The sequence below is a fragment of the Lichenostomus cassidix genome, chromosome 4A, assembly GCF_008360975.1.
Source record: "Lichenostomus cassidix isolate B80296 chromosome 4A, HeHo_3.0, whole genome shotgun sequence".
Lineage (NCBI taxonomy): Eukaryota > Metazoa > Chordata > Aves > Passeriformes > Meliphagidae > Lichenostomus > Lichenostomus cassidix.
Genome location: NC_139485.1, coordinates 14,865,267 through 14,888,462, shown reverse-complemented (window position 1 = coordinate 14,888,462; position 23,196 = coordinate 14,865,267). Strand labels below are relative to the sequence as shown.

General features: G+C 43.9%; 1 protein-coding gene across 3 annotated transcripts in view; it reads left to right on the top strand.

Annotated features, from left to right (window-relative positions):
- The first annotated feature begins 14,018 nt into the window (after positions 1-14,018).
- The window catches only part of HDX (highly divergent homeobox), a 40,078-nt gene continuing 30,900 nt past the window's right edge, over positions 14,019-23,196 (top strand). The window contains exons 1-4 of one of the 3 annotated variants that reach the window (XM_085060687.1): positions 14,019-14,492; positions 18,174-18,319; positions 19,551-19,704; positions 21,982-22,128. In XM_085060687.1, the coding sequence (XP_084916813.1) occupies positions 19,636-19,704; positions 21,982-22,128 (216 nt within the window). In that variant the 5' untranslated portion in view covers positions 14,019-14,492; positions 18,174-18,319; positions 19,551-19,635. The remainder of the gene's footprint in view (positions 14,493-18,173; positions 18,320-19,550; positions 19,705-21,981; positions 22,129-23,196) is intronic. The other 2 variants (XM_085060689.1, XM_085060688.1) reach the window with 2 other exon arrangements.

The following is a 23,196-nucleotide window of genomic DNA, read 5'->3' as shown; positions in this document are numbered from 1 at the left end:
GGAAATTACTGTTGAACTCTTGGTTGTCATTAAAGCTTTTTATCATGTAACATTCATAAATGAAACAGCTGCTTTTTGTAGAAAATATATTTTAAAAAAACAGAATGGAGCAAAATTGTTAGTTTTGATCAGTTCTGTTCTAAGCTAGGTTCTGCCTGATGTTGCCTCCCTTGACACACTTGTTGAGAAACGGCAAGAAAAGTGCCTCTGGTGAAACTGCATGAGAGCAATAAATGTGCTGGGAGCAACAAAACCCAGCTTAGGTTTGGGATAGGGATTGACAGATTGTCCTGTTTAATGATAAACCTTGGCCTTACTTAACCCTGGCTTTACCAGCTGAAGGACTGAGCTCTGACTGTTCTCAGGAGAGCTGGAGGCTCCTGTGCTCTGAGCAGCCTGAGCAGGGCTGTAAGGAAAGGGTTTGGATCATTCCAGCTCCCAGAGAGGGTCAGCAGGGAGGAGCTGCATGATCCATCAGTCTTGGCTTCAGATACCAGGATATTCTGAGGATATTCTGAGCTGGAAGGGACAAGGATCAAGTCCAGCTCTTAGGTGAATGACCTCTCTAGGAGTTGAATGCACACCCTCGGTGTTCTCAGCACCACCCTCCAACCACTGAGCCAATCTCTCGGGTGGGTTTGTCATGGCCAGAAGCTGTGCTGCCCCTGGATCCCTGGCAGTGTCCAAGGCCAGGCTGGACAGGGCTTGGAGCAGCCTGGGACAGTGGAAGGTGTCCCTGCCATGGCAGGGGTGGGACTGGGTGACATTTAAGGTCCTTTCCAACCCCAACCATCCATGACCCTGCCATTCTCCAGCTCACACCGCAGCTGCTGCCAGAGCTTTTCCCTGTTTTCCCTGCCGGTGGAAGCAGCAGCCCTGGGTGTCCCGTGTGGAATGCTGCTGGCTGTGACCCCCCGAGGCCCTGGGCAGCAGCGATGGAGCCCCGCGATGATGAGGATGGAGTTCCACATTCTGGAGTGCCATCTGCTGGCTCCGCACCCCGCGGCAGCTCCGCCAGCACCGCAGCGGCCACTCGGCAGCCTCCCCTTTAATAAACACCAATTCATTAATTAATTAATTGACTGCGTTTCATTTTCACCGCTGGCGTTTGTTGTTGCAACAACTTATTTTTTCCACAGGAACACACTTTAGCCTTCGCTCTTCTGTCACAGGTATTATTATCCAAGTTTTTACATGGAGCCTCATTAGAAATTTATATTTTTCATGCCCCATAAGATGATAAAACTGTTTTATTAATGTGCATTAGTCATAATTTATGGTCCTTTACATTAATTGGGTATTAAAGCACCATTAACAAATGGTTTGGAAATTGGGGCTAACATTACAAAAATGCAAGAAGTATTCCATTTCTCAGGACTGTAGAGAAATTATTTCATTATCACTTACTAAAAAATGTCTTGACATGGCTGAGATGGTTTTGTGCTCTGCTTTTTTCTTAGTATATTTTAGTGTTCACAAAAGCTCCCACTCTGACCTCTCTTGAGACCAAAATCCTCTATTTAGCCATGAAATATGTACATCATGGACAGAGGCACTGCAAACTTCCTCCTGTCTTGCATCACTTTCATCATATTACCTGTTCTATCAGGAGCTGCCCTTTAGCTGTTGTTACACTTCCTTGACATCAAGAGTAGCTTTTCTACAAAACAGATTCTCTAGATCACACATCTCTGGGGAAAATGATCACTTTTTATAGCCCTCTTTAGAGTTTTAAATGCAACTTAAGTGTATTAATGTCAAAGATATGTAGGAGAATTAACAAAAAAATACAGTTTTGTCTAACAGAAATCCACTGATTTCAGTGAAGACATTATGAAGTTACAACTGGGATAATTTTTTCTCACAGAAGACGAACTTTGTCTACCTTGGCTCAGACTGCAAACGAGCAGAGAACACTGAAATATTTTCATATTAAGGGAAAGAGGATCGTCTATTTCCAGGCTGTTTGCTGATATCACCAACATGTCTAGAGTCTCCCAAAAAGCTCCAAATAAGAGGGAATGCTCCAACGTGGAAATCACCATGACAATCTTCAAAGCAGAGGTACAAGAAGAAAGTCCCTTGAAGCAGTGCCAGTGGAAGAAGCTTCCACCTTGCCAAGGAAAAAGAAGTTTCCATATGGGGAATTGTGCCACCACCACGAGTCACAGCTTTGTCCCCAAATAAACTTCATGAGGACATAGATATTTGGGTAAATCTTTACTCTGAGCTGCTGGAAAACAGAGAACAGGAGCCTCATCTGCTTCACTGATCTCCTCAGTTTGCCATCACCAGTTTGGCAAGCTGGGGAAAACTGCAGACAGATCCTTTGTTATCATTTTTCTGCACAGGATTACTCCAGGAAGGGCTGTAGAGTTCTGCTCAATTGAGAACTGATTAGAGAGCATAACTAAATCAAGGAGAAACAGGGAAATATCTGGCAGCAAGTCTCTTTGAGCCTCACATGCAGCTTCAGAGGGATCCTGTAGCACTGGGCAGGCAATTCCATGCTCAGAATGGATTCACTCTTAATTCAGTTTTCCATAACATGGAGCTTACAGTACTGACAGTCACAGGGTCAGAATGAGAATTTCTGCAGGCAAAACTCCAAATATGTTCCAGCTTAACAGAAATCACCAGTGTGATGCCAAATTTATTACATGTGGATCAACGACCCTTATTTTGTGAGTATTATGTAGATCAGACTAAATTTTCATTACTCTCCTTTTTGGCCCTAAAATCCTAGGAATTTTAAAATTTGAGTGCTGTCAACTCCAGCTTCTTTCCTTTGAAGAAAACAAAATACCAGAATATTTATTACTACAATATCATTCATTTCCTGTCAATATATCTATATTCATTTATATACAACTTGATTTGTATTTGCCTTTCCCCTTCTTCTAGTAAATAAACGGAAAATATTTATTTGATAAAAACAGGATAAATGTTCAATATACTTCCTCTGCAAGAATCACATAACAACTTTTAAGCAATAAACCATCTGCTTCTCACTACATTAGGTAAATAATATTACTTTGGGGAAAAAACAGTAATATGGAAAACTTGACAACAGTAATAAAACTTCCAAACTATTGATACCAGATTCCCTTGTAATTCATTATTTGCTGGCTGGAAAGTTGGCCTTGAAGCACAACTGCCTGTTGATTTTCCTAGTGCATGCAGAGAACCACCTCTGAATATTCAGTGATTCTGTGGAACTTGGGCTGTATATCCTGTGGGACATTTTTTGGTTTGAAGAAAATATCCAGCAATGTCACAGATGGACTTGTTTGCCATCAAGGGACCCTCAGTGTGGAGGGAGAGGAGGGACAAGCCCATGTTCAAGTGTCCAGGAGAGCCTGGGTGCGTTCTGGGCAAAGGTGTGGAGAAAAACCACTGAGAAAAACCACTTTATTCTCTGTGTTCCATCATTATCTCCTTCTCCACCACCTCACGGCAAAATGTGCCTCACAGAAATGTTTGAGCATGAACATTTCAGTATGAAAAGAGTCATTTTGCCTTGCAGAGCTATGTGATGGGTTGACCCAGGATGTGCTGGCAAGGGGAATGTCAGATTCATAAAATCCTGACAATTATTATTCCTCCGTCTTCATTTTCCCGTGTGATTTTCGGTCCAAGCTTGTCTTTCATCTTGCCAAGTGACGGGTGACAGGAAAAGCTTTTCTTCAAGGCATTCTCAAGATGGCTTTTTCTTTATCTTAGCATCTCTGCAAAGCCCTGCTATTATTAGGTTTTTCTAATGCCTTGGTTAAAACCTCAGAGATTATGCTTCTACTTTATACTCCAGTAGCCTCTTCATTCTCCATGTTTAGTTAGACTCAATATTTGCTTGGAGGACTGGCTGTGACCACAGAGATATTCCCAGCGTGTGACTGGAGCCAAGTTTTGTGTCGCCTCGATATTGAGAGCAGAAATAGAGACACAATAATCTGAGAGCTAGAAAAAGAAAATTCATGTGGGCCATGAATACCTGTAGTGAACACATCTGCTGCAGCTTTCACCATGGTCACTCCAGAGAATTGAGTATGTGAAGCTTCCTATCCTGCCCTTGATCCATCTGTGAATGATGAAACCTCGGGTTTGAATGCAGAGCTGGACATTTTTGATCCTCTCTGTAGTCACACACTGGCACGAGTTAAACACTGATCCGAAAGAAGGATGCAGAGTAAAAAGGTCTCTTCCCTTCAGCCTGTCTCTCCAAATTAACTTGATTTGCTGTTTAGAGACCAAGTAGATGATGGTGATGTGTCCTGTCGTGTTTTCCTCTGCATCCCAGCAGCATGCCCTTTGCTCTTAACCAGGAGCTTTGCAGCAGCAACCAGCTTTCCTCCCGTAATTAATTTCTCAGGGCTCTTCCCTTGCTCTTTCCATTCCAAACAGCTCTGCTCTCTCTCACATGCAACAGTAGCTTTATTTTGAAAGAGCTTGGCAAGCAAACAACATCATGTTTTCCTTTTGGACAACCCGAAACCATGTTAGATGGTGACAAGGCGTGCTCTGATCAAGCCCAGGAAGGTACAAACTAATTGCCAAGAGCTGGGAAGCTCTGTAGCTGTGCTTCAGAGTCGCCTTTCATTTCTCTCTCGCTTTCTTGTAGTCACAAATCGCACCAGCTCAGCTCCAAGATAAAGAGCTGCCATCCAGCAACCTTGTTTGTAGGAAGAGCTGTCAGAACCCTCAGCCAGCTGTGGCTCCTGCTCCCCTTTCTGCTCCTTCCCTCAGTGGTGCATCCTGATATTGCTGCAGCCACACGCAGCCCTCCTGGCCCTGTGAGGGGAGCTCAGCATGTTCTGCAGCCACCAAACCCCAGCCACAGCTCTGCCATTCAAATCCAGCAACAGACCCCTTGGTTCAGGGATTTTCAACAGCTGCTGCAACTGCAGTTCTTTAAATTCTCTCTAATTTCTGATATATCCAACCCCCCTGAGAGTTTCCTCAGGATTTGTGTCCTCCAAGCCTTCCAGCAGCTGCTTTCTCCTTCAGGTCTCCATGTGAAGTCTGTCCTCTTTCTCAGCCTCTTCAGAATGAGAGAAACCTGCATTTTTAGCTCTCATTTTGGCTTGTTTTGCCTGTGAGAATATTAGAAATGCACATATCAAAATACCCCACCCTACAACAAGGAGCCAAGGCTTTTAACATAGATGTGACCATGACCAAGCCTTGCCTTGGAGTCTCCCACATGTCCACCAGGTCACTGAGTTTCACTAGTTTTATTCCTCAAGCTTCTGTTCCTTTCCCAGCTGAATGCAGTCCACCAGCTCCAGGACTGAGCTTTTCTCCCAGGGAAAACCTCTCCTGCAGTTGGAGCTGCTGTGGATTTAGTTTTCCATTCAGTGCAGCAGCAGCAGCAGCAATTTTTGGCTAGAAAGCCTCCCTGCAGGTGTTACCACTGTGAGCCAGTGCTGGGAAAAGGTGAGACAGGTGAGAAACCTGTGAAGAACTTGACCCTTTTTTTTTCCTGGTCCCTGCAGACAAGGCCCTGTGTCTTCTGCCTGCAAGACCTTGAGGGTTTTAGCGACTATTTCAAGTTATAATGTTTAAATAAAAATCAAAGTCATATATTCCAATATTATCTCCCTCTTCCTCATAATTCCTGCAAGGCTCATCTCTGGATAATAACTTTCCATCATGTGAGTTACACATTTAACATTTTCTTAACTCTTTGGGGAAGGGGTGTAACAGTGCAGCCACCTTAAATTAATTAGAAAGAGTTAGAAAAAAATATTGGTTCCATTAATCTGTCTGTAAAACTATCCATATTATCTCCATCTATTATTTATAAATTCATTTTGCATTCTATACTAAACCCCACACCGTCACTTCTGTTTAATGCTGCCTGCCCATTTTCCTGATGAAGTGCTACATTTGCTGCATTTCTGCACCACATCTTTTTAATAAATGCCTAATTTCTGCAATCATGTATCTTGCTAAGAAAGTTCTTACTCCTTTTGTATAGCTCACCAGTTTTGCTGTATTGCAGCTCTCTTCCAGTACATCATCATGAAACTTAGCAGGACATTTCTCATGCTAATTGAATGTTCTGCCCATATATACAGATATTTATAATCTCCTGGGGGAAAAACTGTTTTAGTGGCTTTTCATAGCACAATTCATTTTCTTATTTCTACTTATTCACAGAAAATGTTAGGATTAAAAATAGCTTAGGCTGAAAACTTTGTTGAAAGCTTTTCTCCCTAAAATGATAAATGACATATTTTCACACTTAAACAAAAATATGTATCATTGGCTGTGTAAAAAGTGACACAAAAAAAGGATTAATTTTTAAGTATATTTATTGCTTGCAAATTACTTTGTACACTGCTTGTTAATAGATCTTTGATGAACTTTACTGGTAGAACATCAACCTGGTTGGAATTCTAATATACATATTAGCACACAAAAGTTAATTATTTTGAGGTTAAATTGCCACCAACATCAAAACTTTTCAGGAATTGTGACTCACGTTTTCCTATGTTTCTAGTTTTGGGTCGCTGCTTGCAGACTGTAACCCTTTTTATTGAAACAGCATTTTCAAATTCTTATATTTATCACAAAGGTATGGCTTGGACACTAAAATCTCCCCCAGGCAAATAAATTTTTTATGCTGAACATAAGCATTCCCCCTTGTACAATTTTAGCTGTACCGAGTTAATAGCTCTAAAATATGACTTGATTTGAATCTCAATTTCCAAACACTGCTTTGCCAGTGCAGCACCTACACAGTGATACAAAATGAAGGTGAGATTTCATGGCTTTGCATCAGCACATGGATGTGACAGGGAGAGGACTGACATTAGAAAGCATTACAGAATTAAATTTCCATTTCCTGGAACTCAGTTCATCACCCTCTATGGGCCTGTTGGGTCACTCTTGTGGTGAAAAGCCAATGATGATTACTTGAATATTCCTTTCCAGTTGGTTGTGTCCCTTCTCTGTGTCCCACAAATTCCAGCTGGTTTACATTTCTTAGTTGGCTCAGGAAAATAATATCGTTCCGTGTTAAAAATGATCACAGCAAAGTTACATCTATGTCCATGAAGTATTTTGTTGCCTGGAGTAAAAAACCTTTTAGACTTATAACTTTCCCTACTCTTCCTACAGACACAAAGGTGACGGGCTGTGGCAATCAGAATGAATTAATGTATTAAACCACTTAAGCACAGCATAAGGGCCTGCTTTGCCTTGGAAAGTGGTTATGTTAATTAGCTTAAATTTGCAAGAATTTGACTCAATAGGAACAACTTGACATTTAGTTTGAAAGGTCTAAATGTTTCCGTAGAGTTCAGACACCACTAGTGCTGGTAAGATATTCCTCCCTTTTTTTTTTCTTTTTTTTTTTTTCCTCTTTCCCAAATGACCCACGAATACAAAAAGTTCATTTGCAAATGTTTACCTAAAATAAACGACTTACAGGGGGCCTATCAAGGCGGCTGACACAGATCCCGATTAAGTCGAATCCCTGGCAATAGACTCTGCCATGAAGTTGGGCTATTTGCTTTTCTCCAATCCTCCCTGGCTTCAGATGCTTTCAAATCTTCCCTAATCCTTGCTGAAGGGCGCAGCTAATTAACCTGGGAATGGCCACTGCTGCTTTTGCAGACTGCACTGCCACACCTGCACAACACCCACAGTGCCTGCAGATGCCCCAGCAGCTCAGGGAAACATCCAGGAATGGCACAAAGGCACCTTTCTGTCCCTTTCTGAAGCCCCACAAAGGATCTGTTTCCTGCTGCACAGCACCAGAGATGCGCTGCTCGCTGGGCTGCACCTCCCACATCCCACTGACAATTATTAATTCATTTCTTTCCATGCTTCGCACTTCCAAAGCACATCCTTGACATTCACTGCCCTGTTTTGCTACCCTCTTTTCCCCCAGCAAACAAAGTGATGGCTGGCATTTCCTTTGTCACCCAGATTTCCCGCTGCTGTTGAAATCCTGCTTGGAGCGCCGCTCCTGTGAAACTGCACAAGTGACCACAGATTCACTCCCTGGTTTTTTAATTCCCAGAGTCAGAAATTGATTAGTTAATGGAGCTTAAGCTCCGTGGCTTGCAGCACCCTGCACCCTTTCATTAGCTGGGAATCCAAGATAAACACAGTGATTTAGGGCTGCTGAGTAAATCCATCAGCTCCGTAGCATGACAGGTCGCTGCTGCTTTTGCTTTGGGAGCTTTATAGAAATACACTGCTCACAGCTACTATTTTTTTTCCCCCATATTATATCAAAAAGCTTTTTTTTTTTTTTAATAGGATGAGTTAGGGCACAGTGGAAGCAGCTGCTTCCAGGGAGGCAGGAGTGGGTGCTCCCCATGGAACAGGGTCACAGCCAGGACTGAGGTGGCCCAGGGAGGCTGGAAGGGGTCCTGGGCTACAGGGCTGGGAGAAGAAAGACCTCAGAAGGACAAGAAAAGGGAAAAGAATGTAAGAGTATGTCAGTCTGGGGGCAACATGAAGCAAAATGTCCATGTGAGTAAAATATGCTATTATTTTATAATTAAATGTATGAAATATATATTTTTCATTGGAAAATAAAGAGATCAAAGTCAGCTATTGATAAAGATGAACACTGAGGAGTAATGTTAATTAAGGTTTCATAACTGGGAATTCCCTGGTCAGCAACACTTTGATACTGTCAGGAAACTCAGATCCCACAGCCCATCCCTGGTGCACTAAAACGTGATAAATACAGCATTTCTACCATCTGAAATACTGACTGCTGGAATTACAGCTGTGGGGGTCTCTGTGTGTGTGTGAGTTACTCCTGTGCTCTAACATGGAACAACCACCAAAAACTCAGCCACTGCCAGCCAGGACTAAAAAGGCTTTTGATAAGATCCAAGACACTTGTCCTGAGCTCCTGTGCTCTTAACCTTGCATTTAAAAGGAGGCAATTCTATTTCTGCCCCAAATGCTGCTCCAAGTGCCTCATTCCAGCAGCTCTGCCCAATGATAACAGCTTGGTGACAGTGGCTACACCTGTGTCTGAACCAGACTGGGCATCTTGGGTCACCTCAAAGGAAATTAAAGGCATTTCCCAGATGTGGTTGCCCCAGAAGAAGCATCCATTAGGAACCCAACAGCATAAACTCCCTCACCAGGAGATAGACACAGTGCTTGTGAAATAACCTTCCCCTCCTCTTCCCTTTAATGTCACATCATTCCATTTTATCTGGGCTGAGATTAAACAAGATGATGTGTAGAGGAAGTAAAACAGGTTGGAAACAATAATGTAGTGCTACCACGAGTAAGTCTTCATTTAAAGAAATTATTTTAACAAATAGTGATTAATACAAAAGCTGTCATCTTTCATGAAAGAAATCATTTGCATTTAAACAAATTCCTCCAAAGATGAAAGAAAACAAGGTTACAATAAAGTGGAAAATATTTGGCATCGAACCATCAATACTTCAATTTTATTGTTATCTCAAAGACATAGATGGAAGATTACTTTGTAAACATATTTCTTAATAGGATAATTTTCTAATGAATGACAGCAGTCTGTGATAAGATCTAAACGTACAAAGTCTTGTTGCAAAACAAGTGTGCTGCTATGGGACTGAACAAAGTAGGATATTTCATCTACAAAAGACAGTGGCTCTTTCCCAAGGAGGAACTTCACCTGATTTAGGATTCTGCAGCAATGGCTGCAACTCTTTGCCTTCTCTTGAAAACCCATCTGCAAACTGATGGACAGATCAGCCAAGCAGGGATGGAATTGTCTCATGGATTTCCCTCCTTGCTGAAATCTGGCACTGCCAGAACTGGCATTTTTAGCTGATCTTGTACCTTTGGGAGGTCATGTCAAAACCATGTTTTTAGCAAGGCCCCCAAAGGGCTCACAGTGGGGTCTATATTGTTTGAATAGTTCCATGCTTTCCTTTCAGGAAGCGCTTGTGGCTTACCATTGGTCAAAGGATTTCCTTGGAATCTTTCAGATATTTACCCTTCTTCTTCAATGGGAACGTGGAGCTATTGAGGACCAAGAGGTGCTTTGTACTGCTATTTCATTTGTAAAATTGATTCCAAAGTTTTTGCCTTCACCTCTGCTTCTATGACACTGTATCCTTTAGAATTAAAATGACGGTTCTCTCCCTGGTTCTTTGCTTCCTCATGCCTGGTTTTGTTTTCATTTTTATTTTTTAAATGTTTTCACTTTTTCTTTGTACTGTAAAACTCTCTATGCTAGAAATACTAATGGAAAATAAATATACAATAATTATCTCCCTCTTTTTAAATTTTTTTGGTGTATTGCATTTATAATTTTCCCTGCTTAGTGTATGAAAAATTATCAAAGGCAATAAAAATGAAAGGAAACAGCATCCCTGATTTTTTTAAAAATATCCCAATAAGTAAAAAAAGTGGAACAAATCCTTAAAGCATCTACCCAGCCAGGCTCTTTCCCATTTTTTTTCCCATAAGCACCAGCTGTTGTTTCCATACCAGCACAAAGGACATATTTACAGATTCAGTTTATGGGAGCTTTGTTTATGCACTGGATGAGGATTAACAAGTCATTTTAATTAATATGGCAAAACCAAGTTCAAAGAAGGCAGAAAATTTGTAAATCTTGTAAGACCTCTAATTCTGGCTGTGCTTTTAGATGCAGAAAATGTGCCACATGGAATTTTCCATATTAACATTTTTTCTCAGGTTTGCACGCTGTAATCCTTTCTCCATCACCATTTCACACCTGAGGAACCTCCTGATTTAGTGGATCTTTAATTACACTCTCGTGTTCCCAATCTTTAGTGTGCCTTTCTAATATTTCTGTAAAATGAGCATCACTGTTGTCATTGCTGGGGTTCATTGAGCAGAAAACCTGGGAAAGAGGGAAAGAACAGGCACCTACACCAAGGACTTGCTTTTCAGGGCAACTTCTATCCCTGCAAATCCAATGGCATCGACAGGAAAAGAAGGAATCGCATATTTGGGTGGAAACCACTTGGATTTTGCAAGACTAAACCACATCAAACCACTCTAACTTTCCTTTGTGGCAGATTAAGGAGCCTTGTAGAGACATGAAGCTGTAAATGTAATGTATCTTGACTTTAGCAGGGCTTTTGGAATGGTCAGACACATTCCTGGAGTGAAACTGAGGGGACAAAGCCTCAGAACTGCCTGAGGAGCTGCTGAGGAAACTGGTAATACACTTTTCCAACAAAAGGAAAGGACCAGCGGTGTTTTCCTGCGGTCACTCTTGAGCCTGAAGTTTAATAAATCTCTTATAAGGGTTTAACTTATCAAAGATTCAGGATGAATGATAACAAGGAGTTCCCAAAGGGAAGATTCTCAAGCACTACATTAACTCCAGGCTTCTCAACACTGGATTCTCCATACATTTTCCCAAGCACAAGTTGGACTCTTTGGGGACAAAGGGACAGATTCAACCCAGGTCCCTTTTTGGCTGATGCCATGTAGCCACATGATTTAATGCCTTGGAGCAGTGTCAGAGCCAAATTACCCGTTTGAGATCAGGAATCGCAAGTACAAAAACTCCAGGTGAAAAGGGGCTCTTTCCCACCCTGTTTTTACTCCTTGAAAGGCCACTGGCTCTGTAGGTCACCCTAAGGTCTGGCTTAGAGCTACATCCTTTAAAACATCATAAACAATGGCATTGTGAAGTGAGTAAAGCTGTCCTGGGAAAGAGTTCTGTGGCGTGAGTTGGGTTTGCCTCTGCGGCTTCCTCAATGTTTTCCAGACTCCATAAAAAGCCAAAGAAATGGAAATAGCAGCCATTGCTCTAAACTGTGTGACACATCAGCTCCCACTCCATATCTAGGAATTCTGAGCAATCCTGACAGAGACTTCTCTCACCTGCATGATCTGCTAAAAGTCTGAGAACATATGAGCTGCTGGAAGAGGGAAATGCCTTGGGATGGGGGATGAGAACACCTGAGTGATGCTACAGTTGGGTTCCTGACTGTGGAATCCATTCCCTGTCACATGTGGAAGCCATGCAGATGTTCCCAGCTGTGGCAGCAAATAGCCACACCCGGCCATGGCCCAGACACTTTCCTGCCATGCAGAACCACACCGGGGTAAGTCACTAATAGTGAGCTGGGCTAATCAGTTTAATGAGTTCATACAGAGTGGCTGCAGCACAGTCTCACTTTGATGCCAATTCCCTCATGGAAGGACTCCTTTCATGTCCCAGGCTGCTGTTTAAACCACCAGACCAATCTGCCAGCCCCTGTTCATGGAAATCTGTCATTAATGAAGGAGGAAGCATTTGGATCTGGTGGCAGGAGAAGAATATTTGGTTTGTTTCATCCTGCCATAGTTTTTTCCTCAAGGTTTGTCTCCTTGAGAGGCAATACCAGCAGGGAAATACATAACATGAAATTCTTTCTGGAGCAGCAGCTTTGTTAACCTGTACATTCAGCCTCCTCTTCTGTATCGTGAAGAACACTACTGTGATCTATAAATCCTTTTGGGGCTGCGAGGCTGCAAACTGGTTTCTTTGACAACTTAAATACACATCTCATGTCTCCTTCAAGAACGATTCTGTGAGGTTTTTGATGAAAACTATAGAAAAAGCACCTGTGAGCCCATTGTTAGTCAAATTAGAGCCCTTGAAATATTACTTTCTATTATTCACCATTTTAAAGGAGTTTAATAAGCTGCATTTTATCAAACACCACTGTATTTTTCAAAGGATTTCAGAGAGACTGTCTCACAATTTTTGTTTCCCAAGTCGCATATAACGTGAGAAGAAAACGTACCAAGTTTCTCAGGAATCATTCCATAGCTAATTCCAAACCAATTATTTTCTATAAAAGTGGTGTAGAGGTTTTCTGGTTGCTGTATTTAATTTTTACAGAGCAAGTGTTGATGGCACACAGAGGAAGAGAATAGATGCAGGAGACAAAGCAGCACAATAGAAGATTTAGGGTTTAAATATATGGGCTATCTCTAAAATCCTGTTACTAAATTCAGGATGTTTACTACACCATAGAATTACAGAATGGTTTCAGATGCAAAGACCTTAAAGATCACCCAGCTCCAACTCCCCAAAGGGATGCCACTACTAGTTCAGAAGCCAGTGTTAAAATTTTTAAACAATGTAAACAACTTCTTGCAATTTTAAAATAAACATAAACACTGACAGTTTTTCTTCTCCCAGCGTATAGAGAACCAGCAGCAAGTCTTTTATCTCAGTCCTGCAAAAATATTTACTGGTAGCTCTGATTAAAGCATTGCAGAAAATTAATTGCCTGTTTAATATTTTAACATCATGACTTCCAGAGAAAACTGTTTGGAGCAGGGATATGGCCTATCTAGTGGCTTTGTAATGATCACAGTCAAGTCTCAAATTCGATTCAGACTTCTCAGTGCTCCTGCAGCTGAGCCAATACAGTAATTTTATATGATTTCTACCACACAATCCCTCAGGACGGGTGGGCAGTGTCAGCCTTCCTGCTCCTTTGTTGATGAGGTTTCCTTTTGGGAGGGAAATGGAGCCCCAAGGAGGTTTGGCACTGATGCACCTGGGTGTACCTGGATCCCCGCAAGGACACGGTGACCGTGTGTGGTTTGTGTTGTCACCAGCTCTGACCGTGGCCCCACGGAGTACCTGCCCTGCACTGCCCACCTGCACACACTGACATTTCCTCCCTTCCCAGATCAAACACATCCATCCCAGGCAATGAAAGATTTATTTCTTGAGCGCCATAATAGTGGCACAAATGAAAGCACAGTCCTTCATGGAGTTTTTCTGGGGTTCACTGGGCGCAATCTCCTTGCGAGGCTGGGCTGCACAGCCCAGTGGGGTCACAGGGATGGCCATGCATAGAATCACTGGATGGTTGGGGCTGAAAGGGACCTCTGGAGATCACCCAGGGCAAGGCAAGGTCACCCGGAGCAGGTGACAAAGGAACACGTCCAGGTGGGTTTGGGATGTCTCCAGAGAGGAGAGTCCACACCTTCCCTGGGCAGCTGATCCAGTGCTTTGCCACCCTCATGGAAAGAAGTTCTTCCTCGCGTTGAGGAGGAACTTCTTGTATTGTAGTTTCTGAGCACTGCTCCTCGTCCTGTCCCTGGACAGAGCCTGGCACCACCCTCTTGGATTCATACAGCTCGCTCTTTCCTTCTTTCTCCCCGAAATCTCACGGATCGCTTCGGGGAGCGCTCCCGGGGCTGATGCCGGCCGGGCCCGGCGGCGCGGGGGCGGTGCGGGGCTCCGGGGGCGTTGGCCGGGGCCGGGCCGGAGCGGGAGCAGGCAGGGCCGGCCCAGTGTCGCCCCGTCCCCTCACGGTGCCCGCGCTCCCGTGCGCGCCCCCCCGGCAGGCGGCGGGGGCGGGCGCCGTCCGGGCCGCGCTGATCGCAGCGCGCCATTGGCCGCTGTCTGCGCGCACGTCACGATCATGATGAGAATTAATGATCGGGGCCGCTGATTTCATTGTGTGACGCCGGGACCGACCCAGCCGAGCCCGGCCGAGCCCGGAGCCCCCGCGCCGGCCCCGCGCTGCACGGTAAGCGCAGGGGAGCCCCCCGGGGGGCAAGAGCGGCGGGGCCCCTGGGTAGGAGGGGCGCGGCGGGAGGGGAGGAGGAGGAAGAAGGTGATGATGGTGGTGATGATGATGATGATGATGGTGATGATGATGCCGGCGATGCCCCCCCCGCCCCCCGGGCCCGGCGCTGCTGGGGGGGGGAGGCCCGCACGGGATCGCGCGCGCGGACCCGCCCGGCGCGCGCAGGCGCTGCTGCGCCTCCCGCCCCCCCGGCGCGGCCCCGAGCGGGGGGGGAACGGCGCCGGGCACGCGCCGGGAGCCGCCGGCCGAACTGCGCGTGCGCGCGCAGCCGCTCCGCGCGCGCCGGGGGAGCCCCCGCGCGCCTGCGCCGGCCGGGGCCGCTGTGCGCGTGCGCGCGGGGCCCGAGCGGCCCCTGAGTCCGTGTGGTGCAGCCACAGGCACGGGAACGTCAGCGGCACCGAGCCCGGGAAACGAGCCCGGGAAACACCCCCGGCAGCCCCCAGCCCAGCCTGCCGCCGAACACCGCCTCGCCCGCTGGCCCAGGGCGCTCAGTGCCACGTCCAGCCTTTTCTTAAACGCTGCAGGCACGGGGACTCCAGCACCTCCCTGGGCAGCCCCTTCCAATGTCTGACCACCCCTTGTGTGGAGAAATTGTTCCTAATTTCGGTCCTAAACCTCCCCTGGCACAAGTCCTCTCAGTCACAGAGAGGACTCAGGTCTCCGGCGCCTCAATCCCAGAATCCCAGAATCACTGAGGTTGGGAAAGACCTCGGAGATCATCGAGACCAACCAGTGCCTGATCCCCACCTTGTCACCCAGCCCAGAGCACTGAGTGCCACCTCCTTGGTCACCTGCACGGATGGGCACTCCCCTGCCTCCCTGGGCAGCCCCTGCCAATGTCTGATCACCTCTTCTGGGAAGATTTTCTTATTAATGTCCAACCTGAACCTACCTTGGTGTATCTTAAAGCTGTGTCCTCTCATCCTGTCCTGGGTTGCCTCAGTGTCCCCAGTGCCTCATTGTGCCTGTGTTGGCAGGGGTGTGGGAGAAGATGATCTTTCAGGTCCCTTCCAACCCAAACCCTTTGTGATTCCATGGTATTGGCCTGTTGTGGAGCCAGGCACAGCCAGTCACAGTGGTTGGACAGGAGGCCTTGTGCTGCCACACTTCTATACCTCAGGTGTTTGAAGATGAGGAGGAAGAACGCTGTGCTGTTGTGGAAGTCTTGCCCCTGGAAGTGCTTGTGTGGCATTTGCCTGTCCCAAAAAATCCTCAACCCTGTCCCCTGCCCCCTTTGGCTGGGTTTTCTCATACTGTGGGTAAGAACACACCTAACTCACCGAAAGGAGTCCTGTGTTCTCCCAACTGGAGTCCTCAAGCAGCTCACATATTCAGAGTAATGCTGCATTTTAAGGTTCCTTCCCATTTTTCTGATACAGCTCTTAAAAAACAAGTACATGGTTTATTTAAAACATGTGCCTAATCCAGTTGCAGTCAGGAGTCTCACTGGCATCAAAAAAGCAGGATGGGATGCATAAACCTCCAGAGTTGTGGTCATGGGTTATTATGTTATTAAGTTACTGAGGGCTGTCTAATTTGTCCTTAATAAAGGGCTGCATTTTATAGGTGGGACTGTAATACAATCCTACAAACGCTGTACTTAGTGGAGAGGGAAGCAATTACGCTGCGAGTCACGGATATTTAAAAGTAGTTTTACAAGCTGGTCTGTACATTACACTTACCCAAGCATCAGCCTCATCTACTGCACTTGGCATGAGTGGTTGTAACTGGTTTGGCCTGTGTAGAAAAGAGGCACCAACCTGCAAATTCAGATTATTAAATGTTGTTGCTTGATGTGCATCCAGTATCTCCACATGGTGTGTAAGTTGATTGGTTGGTTGGTTTCTTTCCTTTTGGGATGTGTAAAAAATGGTGAGTTTTTGGCAGCCATGGAAAGAGAATGAGATTATTTCAGTTCAAGTTTCTAAAGCTGGAGGAATAGTGTCACTACTGCAGTCTTGTTTTATTTATGTCTATAATAGCTTTCTTACCATAGTTCCAGTTTTGTCTCAGATTTATATTGGCACTAAGACTTGTTATTTTTTGCCACTGAAGATCTGTGGAGGGAATATAAAAAAGATAAATTGGGAGTGTGTTGATTTTCTTCTTGTACCTGTTACAGATGGAGAGACTAAAACAGATACTGGCTTTGTAAGGTGCCTTTTTTCTAGGCAAATGCCTGTTTGGAGCTGAAGTTAAAAAAGAAAACTCTCAGAAACTGCTTGTTCCCTTTTATCACCCTATGTTAATCCCTGACAGTTTTAAAATGTGTTATACCATAAATATTTTTATACTTAGCTACTTCATGGTGGCTTCTACTCTGAGTTAATTGATTTATTTATTATTTATTTGACATCCAAGACTAGTTTCTAGAGCTGTTTGAAGTGAGTATAATTATGGGTTTGTTTCCTATTTTTCAAATTAATTAGTGTAGTATTCTGTAAAGATTTACCTTGTAAATGTTTACTTGGTTCAGCAGTCCTAACATTTAGAGACTTTTGGAGACTAAGATCATACTGCTACACATTGTAGGTAGAAATTATTTTTCCTTCTTACGCTGCTCCTTTTTTTAATTTTTTTTTTTAACCCAAGATCTTTCAAGTAATTGCAGACCACCTCAGTAACTCCTGAATTATTTGATTACATTATTTTTCCCATTTTCTTACAGTTATTCTTTCTTTTGTGGTACTCCTTGACATGGAATTGTTTTCCTTAGTTGCTAAAAATGAATGACCTGGCTTCACCAGATCTCCCTGGAGAGATTTCTGATTTTTGAGTGTTGGATGAAGTAGCTGGGGTGGAAGGGCTGGGTGTTTGCAGCAAACACTGGGATCTTGCACTGAGTCCATGAAGCAAACTCACCACGGCTTCAGGAGCAAATTCTGCTGTAGGTCTTTGTGTTCTCCCCTCTCCACTCATTCTGGCTTTTCCCACAGAAGGGATGGAAGGTGAACACTGGGAGAGAGTTGCTCAAACAGCTAAAGAAGCCTGAAAAAGTTCAGCTGTAAGAATAACCCCAGTGTCATCTGACGAGGAGCTGGTGACGGTCACAGGCTGTCCATGGAATTGTCCTTGGGACGAACTGAAGGCCATGGAGTTCCCATCTTTGTCCTTATCAGTCACCACCCTGCCATCTCCCTGTGTCCCCAGTGCCTGCCAGCACTTGGACTCTGTTTACCTCTCCCAAACCGTGACACAGCACAGGGGTCTGAGGATGAGCAGGTTTATTTAATTGGTGTTCAGTTCAGAAAGGCAGTGAAAAACATCTTTATATTGTTGGGCTCACAGTAGGCTGAGGGGTGGGAGACCAGCAGAGTGAAGAGTTACTCAGTGTTGGTTGGCCTAGGACACGTAGCAGGAGCAAGGGAGCACTTGGAAAATCTGCTTTTTCAGCTGTCATACATTATTCACTGCACTGTGACAGACAACAACACACTTGGCCAAGGCTGCTTTATTTTATTAGAGCAGGCAGATGTTGAATCCTTAAATACTGCTTTGCCTCCTCTGTCTTTTATTAAAGTGAAAATACAACTTACATTCATGGAATTTGTTTGCATAATGCTTTGCCTGATTTTTATTAAATTTCACAGAGTTCTCTTCTGTAACAAACTGTCTTTTCAGTGCCAATGTGTTGCCAACCAGCTGGACACCCGGCTTCCCAAAAGGTCATATGCATGTTTGCTAAGCTTGGCAAGTCAAGATCAAAATGAAATTATGATAAAAATCCGTGTGGATTTCTAACTTGGAGTCTGAGGTTCAAGACAAAGGTGAGAAATCCTGAAGAGACTGGAGTGCTCTGTAGGTGCACAGATTGGGAAAAGGAGTTTATTTCCTTAAAAGTTTCCTTAGAATATTGAGGTTATTTTGAATAATAGTCTGTGATGAAGGTGTGTGACCTGCTGATTCCCTTCATGCTGATGTGGCCACCTCGATGTTCAGTAATTTGAGCATTTTGCAAGTTATTTCCTATGTTAAGGAAAATGAAAGAGTTCATATCTTGTTCTAATTATGAAAACTGATACTGAACTGATAGTACTTTCCCAAAAAATAATCAGCATAATCCTTTGAGGAACACATCCTGTATTAATTTGTCTTCGAGACAGTAACATTATGTTCTTGCAGCTGTTTGAATGCTCCATTTAGGTAAATTCCCAGGTGTGACAGGCATGGGCAGTGAGCAGAGTTGTCTGTGCAGGTGGGATATATAGAGACAGCTCTTCCTGGATTAATGGGATGGTTTTGGACTCTGTGGTTTTCTAGGGGAGATCCCAAACATCCAGTAATTTGTTTATTCAACAGAGGTACTGCTTTAGATACTCAGAACCAGCACTTAAGAACTGCTGATAGCAAACTGATTTCCATCTGCACTTTACAGGTGACATAATATCAGTGAGCTTTGAACCTTCCAGAGAGAGAATATTGCCAAATTTCCTTCACACTGATGTGAAATCGGTGGGAAATGATACAGAACTGTCTGTTGACTGAAGATTCAGTATATCCAAGACACAAAGAGCTTTAATAAATCTCACCTGCTTATTTGAAGGTTTAGGTGGTGGAATGTAAAAGTTATGACTCAGCTTTCATAACTCTGTGGCTGTAGGATCCTGTAATCTGTTTATTTGAATAGGTTTCTGACGGTCTCTGCACAGATCCTTTGAGCTCTGCTTTACTGGGTTCAAGGCAGAGACTAGTAGGGAATCTCACCAGGACTTTGGTTGGCAGGTGTAGCTCATGAGTGATTAAAATGCACTGCAAAAATGAGTTATTAAACCAGAGCATGACCTCTCCTGAGCTTAGCTGGGCCAAACCTGTCATGCTGTGCTCAAGGGTTTATCTGAAGTTCAAGTGATTTAATCAAAATGCTCCACCCTGTCTTTATCTAAATTACAGATGTCAAATGCAACAATGAAAGTATTTTAACACAGAAGTGACCTTGGATACAGAAATCCACTTAATTAAAAAATGTGTCAAGGACCTGACACACGTATTCCCTCGCAGGTCATCAGGTCTGGCTCTAAAAATTTATCTTGCCATTGGAAGAGTCTGCTGTGCAGTTGGTGAACTATTTGGAGAGCATGATGTGATGAACCTGTGTATGGAAATGCTGGAGCTCTGGGATGACACACTTCAGCTGGATCTGGAAAGATGGAAGGTTCATAATTATTTCTGATGAGGTCATTCGTGGGAACTGAGCTCCACTAAATAAAACAGGAGCTCTGGTACTGAAAGAGGAGGAGACAGAAGTGGAAGCTGAGTCCTGCCAATCGTGCAGGAGGAAAAAGAATCACAGAATGAGCTCTTCTGTGTTCTTTCAAAGTGACAAAAATCGGTCGGTGGCCTTGTCATTGTGTACCCACATGGGAGAGCTGAAGGCAGCTCTCAGCATTAGAAAGTAGATTATTATGAACTTTATTGATTTGTTAATGGACTAATAATTGTCTCCTCTGTTGCTTGCTATAAATTTCTTTAAGGAGTAGGTGATTCAGAGCAAGAGTCCCCTTTTCCCAGCTGTGGCTGTGACTGAATAAATGTTCTGGGGGAGGCAGAACTTGGGCAAACCTGACCTATAATGGAGCTGGTGGGGCTGCATTTAATGATGCACTGGATTGAGAGGGTGAATAAGAGTTGGGAACAGAGGTAAAAAATGTGATTGAAAAATCATCTGCTGTTTTTAAAGAAACAGTAAATTTTACAAAATGGTCATTATTGATTTTTCCATTGCCTGTTGACATAGAGGGGAAAGTAAACTCTGAAGTTGAAGCTCTGGCCTACAAGCATTTTACTCCAAATTTTAGATATTAATCTCGTTCTTTATACAGGCCTGTTGAACTCTTAACATCCATTACCACTACACAGTATAATCATTTTGGAGAATAATGTGAAAGCAGTTGGATATCTGTTCATGCTTTTGAGCCCTTAATAATTTTATTTGCTCTATGCTAGGAGCAGCCCTTGTGCAAAGATTAGGTAGATCACCACTCCCCTTTCCATCCAGACTTTTCAAAAACGGTTCACTACAAAGGGTTCCCTTATCCCCTTTATATTCCTGCTGGGTGATGGTAGGTTGCTTATTCTGTAGTTTGTTCTGCATTATTATGATGCATGTACTGCATTAAAACTACTTGTGGCTGCTGACATTTTTGCTTCCCAAGGCACGAAGTTGATGCAGGTTGTTCCTGGCTGGTGCTTGCAGTGCCTCAGCTGGTGGCCTCCTGTTTGAGACAATTAAAGGCACTGTCTTGGAAATCTGTGGTCATGGGGCTCTTCTCTTCTGAAATCTACCCAGAGGATTCCATTCTTTGCCTGTATAGACTGGGAAACGAGCAGAAAGCTCCATTTTGCCATTAGGACTCTGTTGTTTGTTTGCTAAAATTGGCAATATTTTTTGCCTCTCCCAAGCCAGGGCGTGAATTTTCACATGTAACAAAGCAATGTCTGGTTTAACATGTTCCTCAAAGTGCTGCCCTGTCCCAGGTCACCTCTGTGTCCTCGCTGTGAAACTCTCAGTGCTGGGAATAGGACTTGAGGAGTTGCTGCTGGCCTGGGAGGAGCCTGGGCCTCTTGTCCTGGTTGCATTCCTGAGCACCACTTTGGACAAAGCCAAGGAGCAGGAGCACATCCCAAGGTGCTGTAGCCAGCACTGGCTCTGTATCCATAGAAAACAACCTTTACATGTTCTTAAAAATCCTGATTTCCAGCCTTGGAGTGGTGTCACAGCAGCAGAATCTTGCTCAGCCTGGGGCTTGTGTGTCCCTCCAGTGTTAAACTGGAGCCTTTGCACTGGGTGGGCAGTGCCAGGCCTGCCCAAAGCCCTTCCTTGGGGCTTTTCCCCCAAATTGGTCTTGGGCCCTTCATCCTTGTGCCTTTGCAGCTGAAGTGCTGCTGCTGGCACAGCAGAAGGACCAGACCTCGTGGAGTGTAGGATTTGCTGAATTGGAGACAGTGGGAACTTTACTCATGTCAAACAGTCGCCTTTATTTTGTACCAGATTTTGGGGTTTTTTGTTGGTTTTTGTTTGTTTGTTTGTTTGTTTGTTTTTTAGAGGAGATGAAACAGACCTGCCAATATTGAAGCTGCTGATGTTTCTCTGGTTTGCCTGATGCCTCTATTTAATTTATTTATTTTTAAGGGAGAAGCTTTTTCCTTGAAACTAGAGCCTCATGGACTTAGCAATATGATGTAATATTTACTTATTTAGGAAAAGCAGTCACTGTTGTTCCAAACATACAGTTCACCTGTTCAGCTTGAGTCTGTCACAATGCTGACTGCAACAGGCTTTTTTGGAAAGTAAGGAAGAGTGTTGGTAAAAGATTCTGTCGAGAAAACATGTCAATCCTTGGTGTTATCACAAGCACAAATGAGAGCCTGTGCATTCTGCAAGTGTTACAGTTTTTATTCCAGCTTTCAGAGTATCTCCTTTTCTTTTCAGATGAATCTGCGTTCTGTATTTACTGTAGAACAACAAAGGATATTACAGCGGTATTATGAAAATGGAATGACAAATCAAAGTAAAAATTGCTTTCAGCTCATATTACAGTGTGCACAAGAAACTAAACTGGATTTCAGCGTGGTCAGGGTAAGTACTGAGGCCTTCCAGATTTGTTAAACATGCACATTCATTGCGTCACATAAAATATATAGGGATCTAGAGTCTCTAACTTTATCCTTGTCTTAAATCAGACTTCAGTGTGTGTGTGTGTGTATGTGACATTCATTTTCACCCAGTGAGAATATTTAGTTTGTTTTCCCTGAAATATCTTCACATGACTGTTGCATTTAGCAGGGGCCAGGATTGCACAAGGAGGGATTTTTGGGTTTTTTTTCTTTTGTTGGGATTTTTAAAATTTTTTATTAAATTATGAGTTGAAACTATACGAACTTTGTAGAATGCATTGTATCAAAACAAGGCCACGTTATTAAAAACTATTTTTAAGCTAAATAAGTTTCTATAAATTAATATATTTGGGGGAAACAATTGTGTAACTGTTTCTTTTGATGCACTCAGTCACAGTTGTATTCCATATCACAATTGTAAATATTGTGGTCCCTCACGGTTATTTACAGTGAGGACATTCTTTTCTTTTAAAACAAGAATGTCACTAGTGCTAACAGGAGCTCTTACAGAGTCTATGAATTCCACAGGAAGGGAAATAATAATCCCTTTGTGAAACACTAGACAACAAAATGGCTGTTGTCCGAGAGCAGAAATAGAAATCCTGAAGCATTAGATGGAAAAATAACAGGGGCAGTGGAGCTCCCAGGAGCTGCTGTGACACTGAACAGAGGAGGAACAAGTGGGACCAGTCTAGGTTGGTTTTTAATTGGTTTACCAGTGGTACATTGACAATAACAGCCCTGCTCCCACATTCTTACCTGGATTCCCCTCCCTCAGAACACTCTGGAAACATTAAAAGTTACTTTCTCAGCTCAAGGTGGTGGAAGCTGTGAAAGTGAGCCAGGGATTCAGGCTGCAGGGGCAGGCAGACAGTTGTAACAGGAATCTGGATGCTGATGGTGCAGCCAGGGCTGCTTTGCTATTTTTGTGCTGATTGAGTGTCCTAGAGGAGGCAGCCCAGCTCTCCTCTCCTTGCAGTTCTCTCCATCTTCATGTTCCCTTTCCCTCTCTGTTTCCCTTCCTGCAATC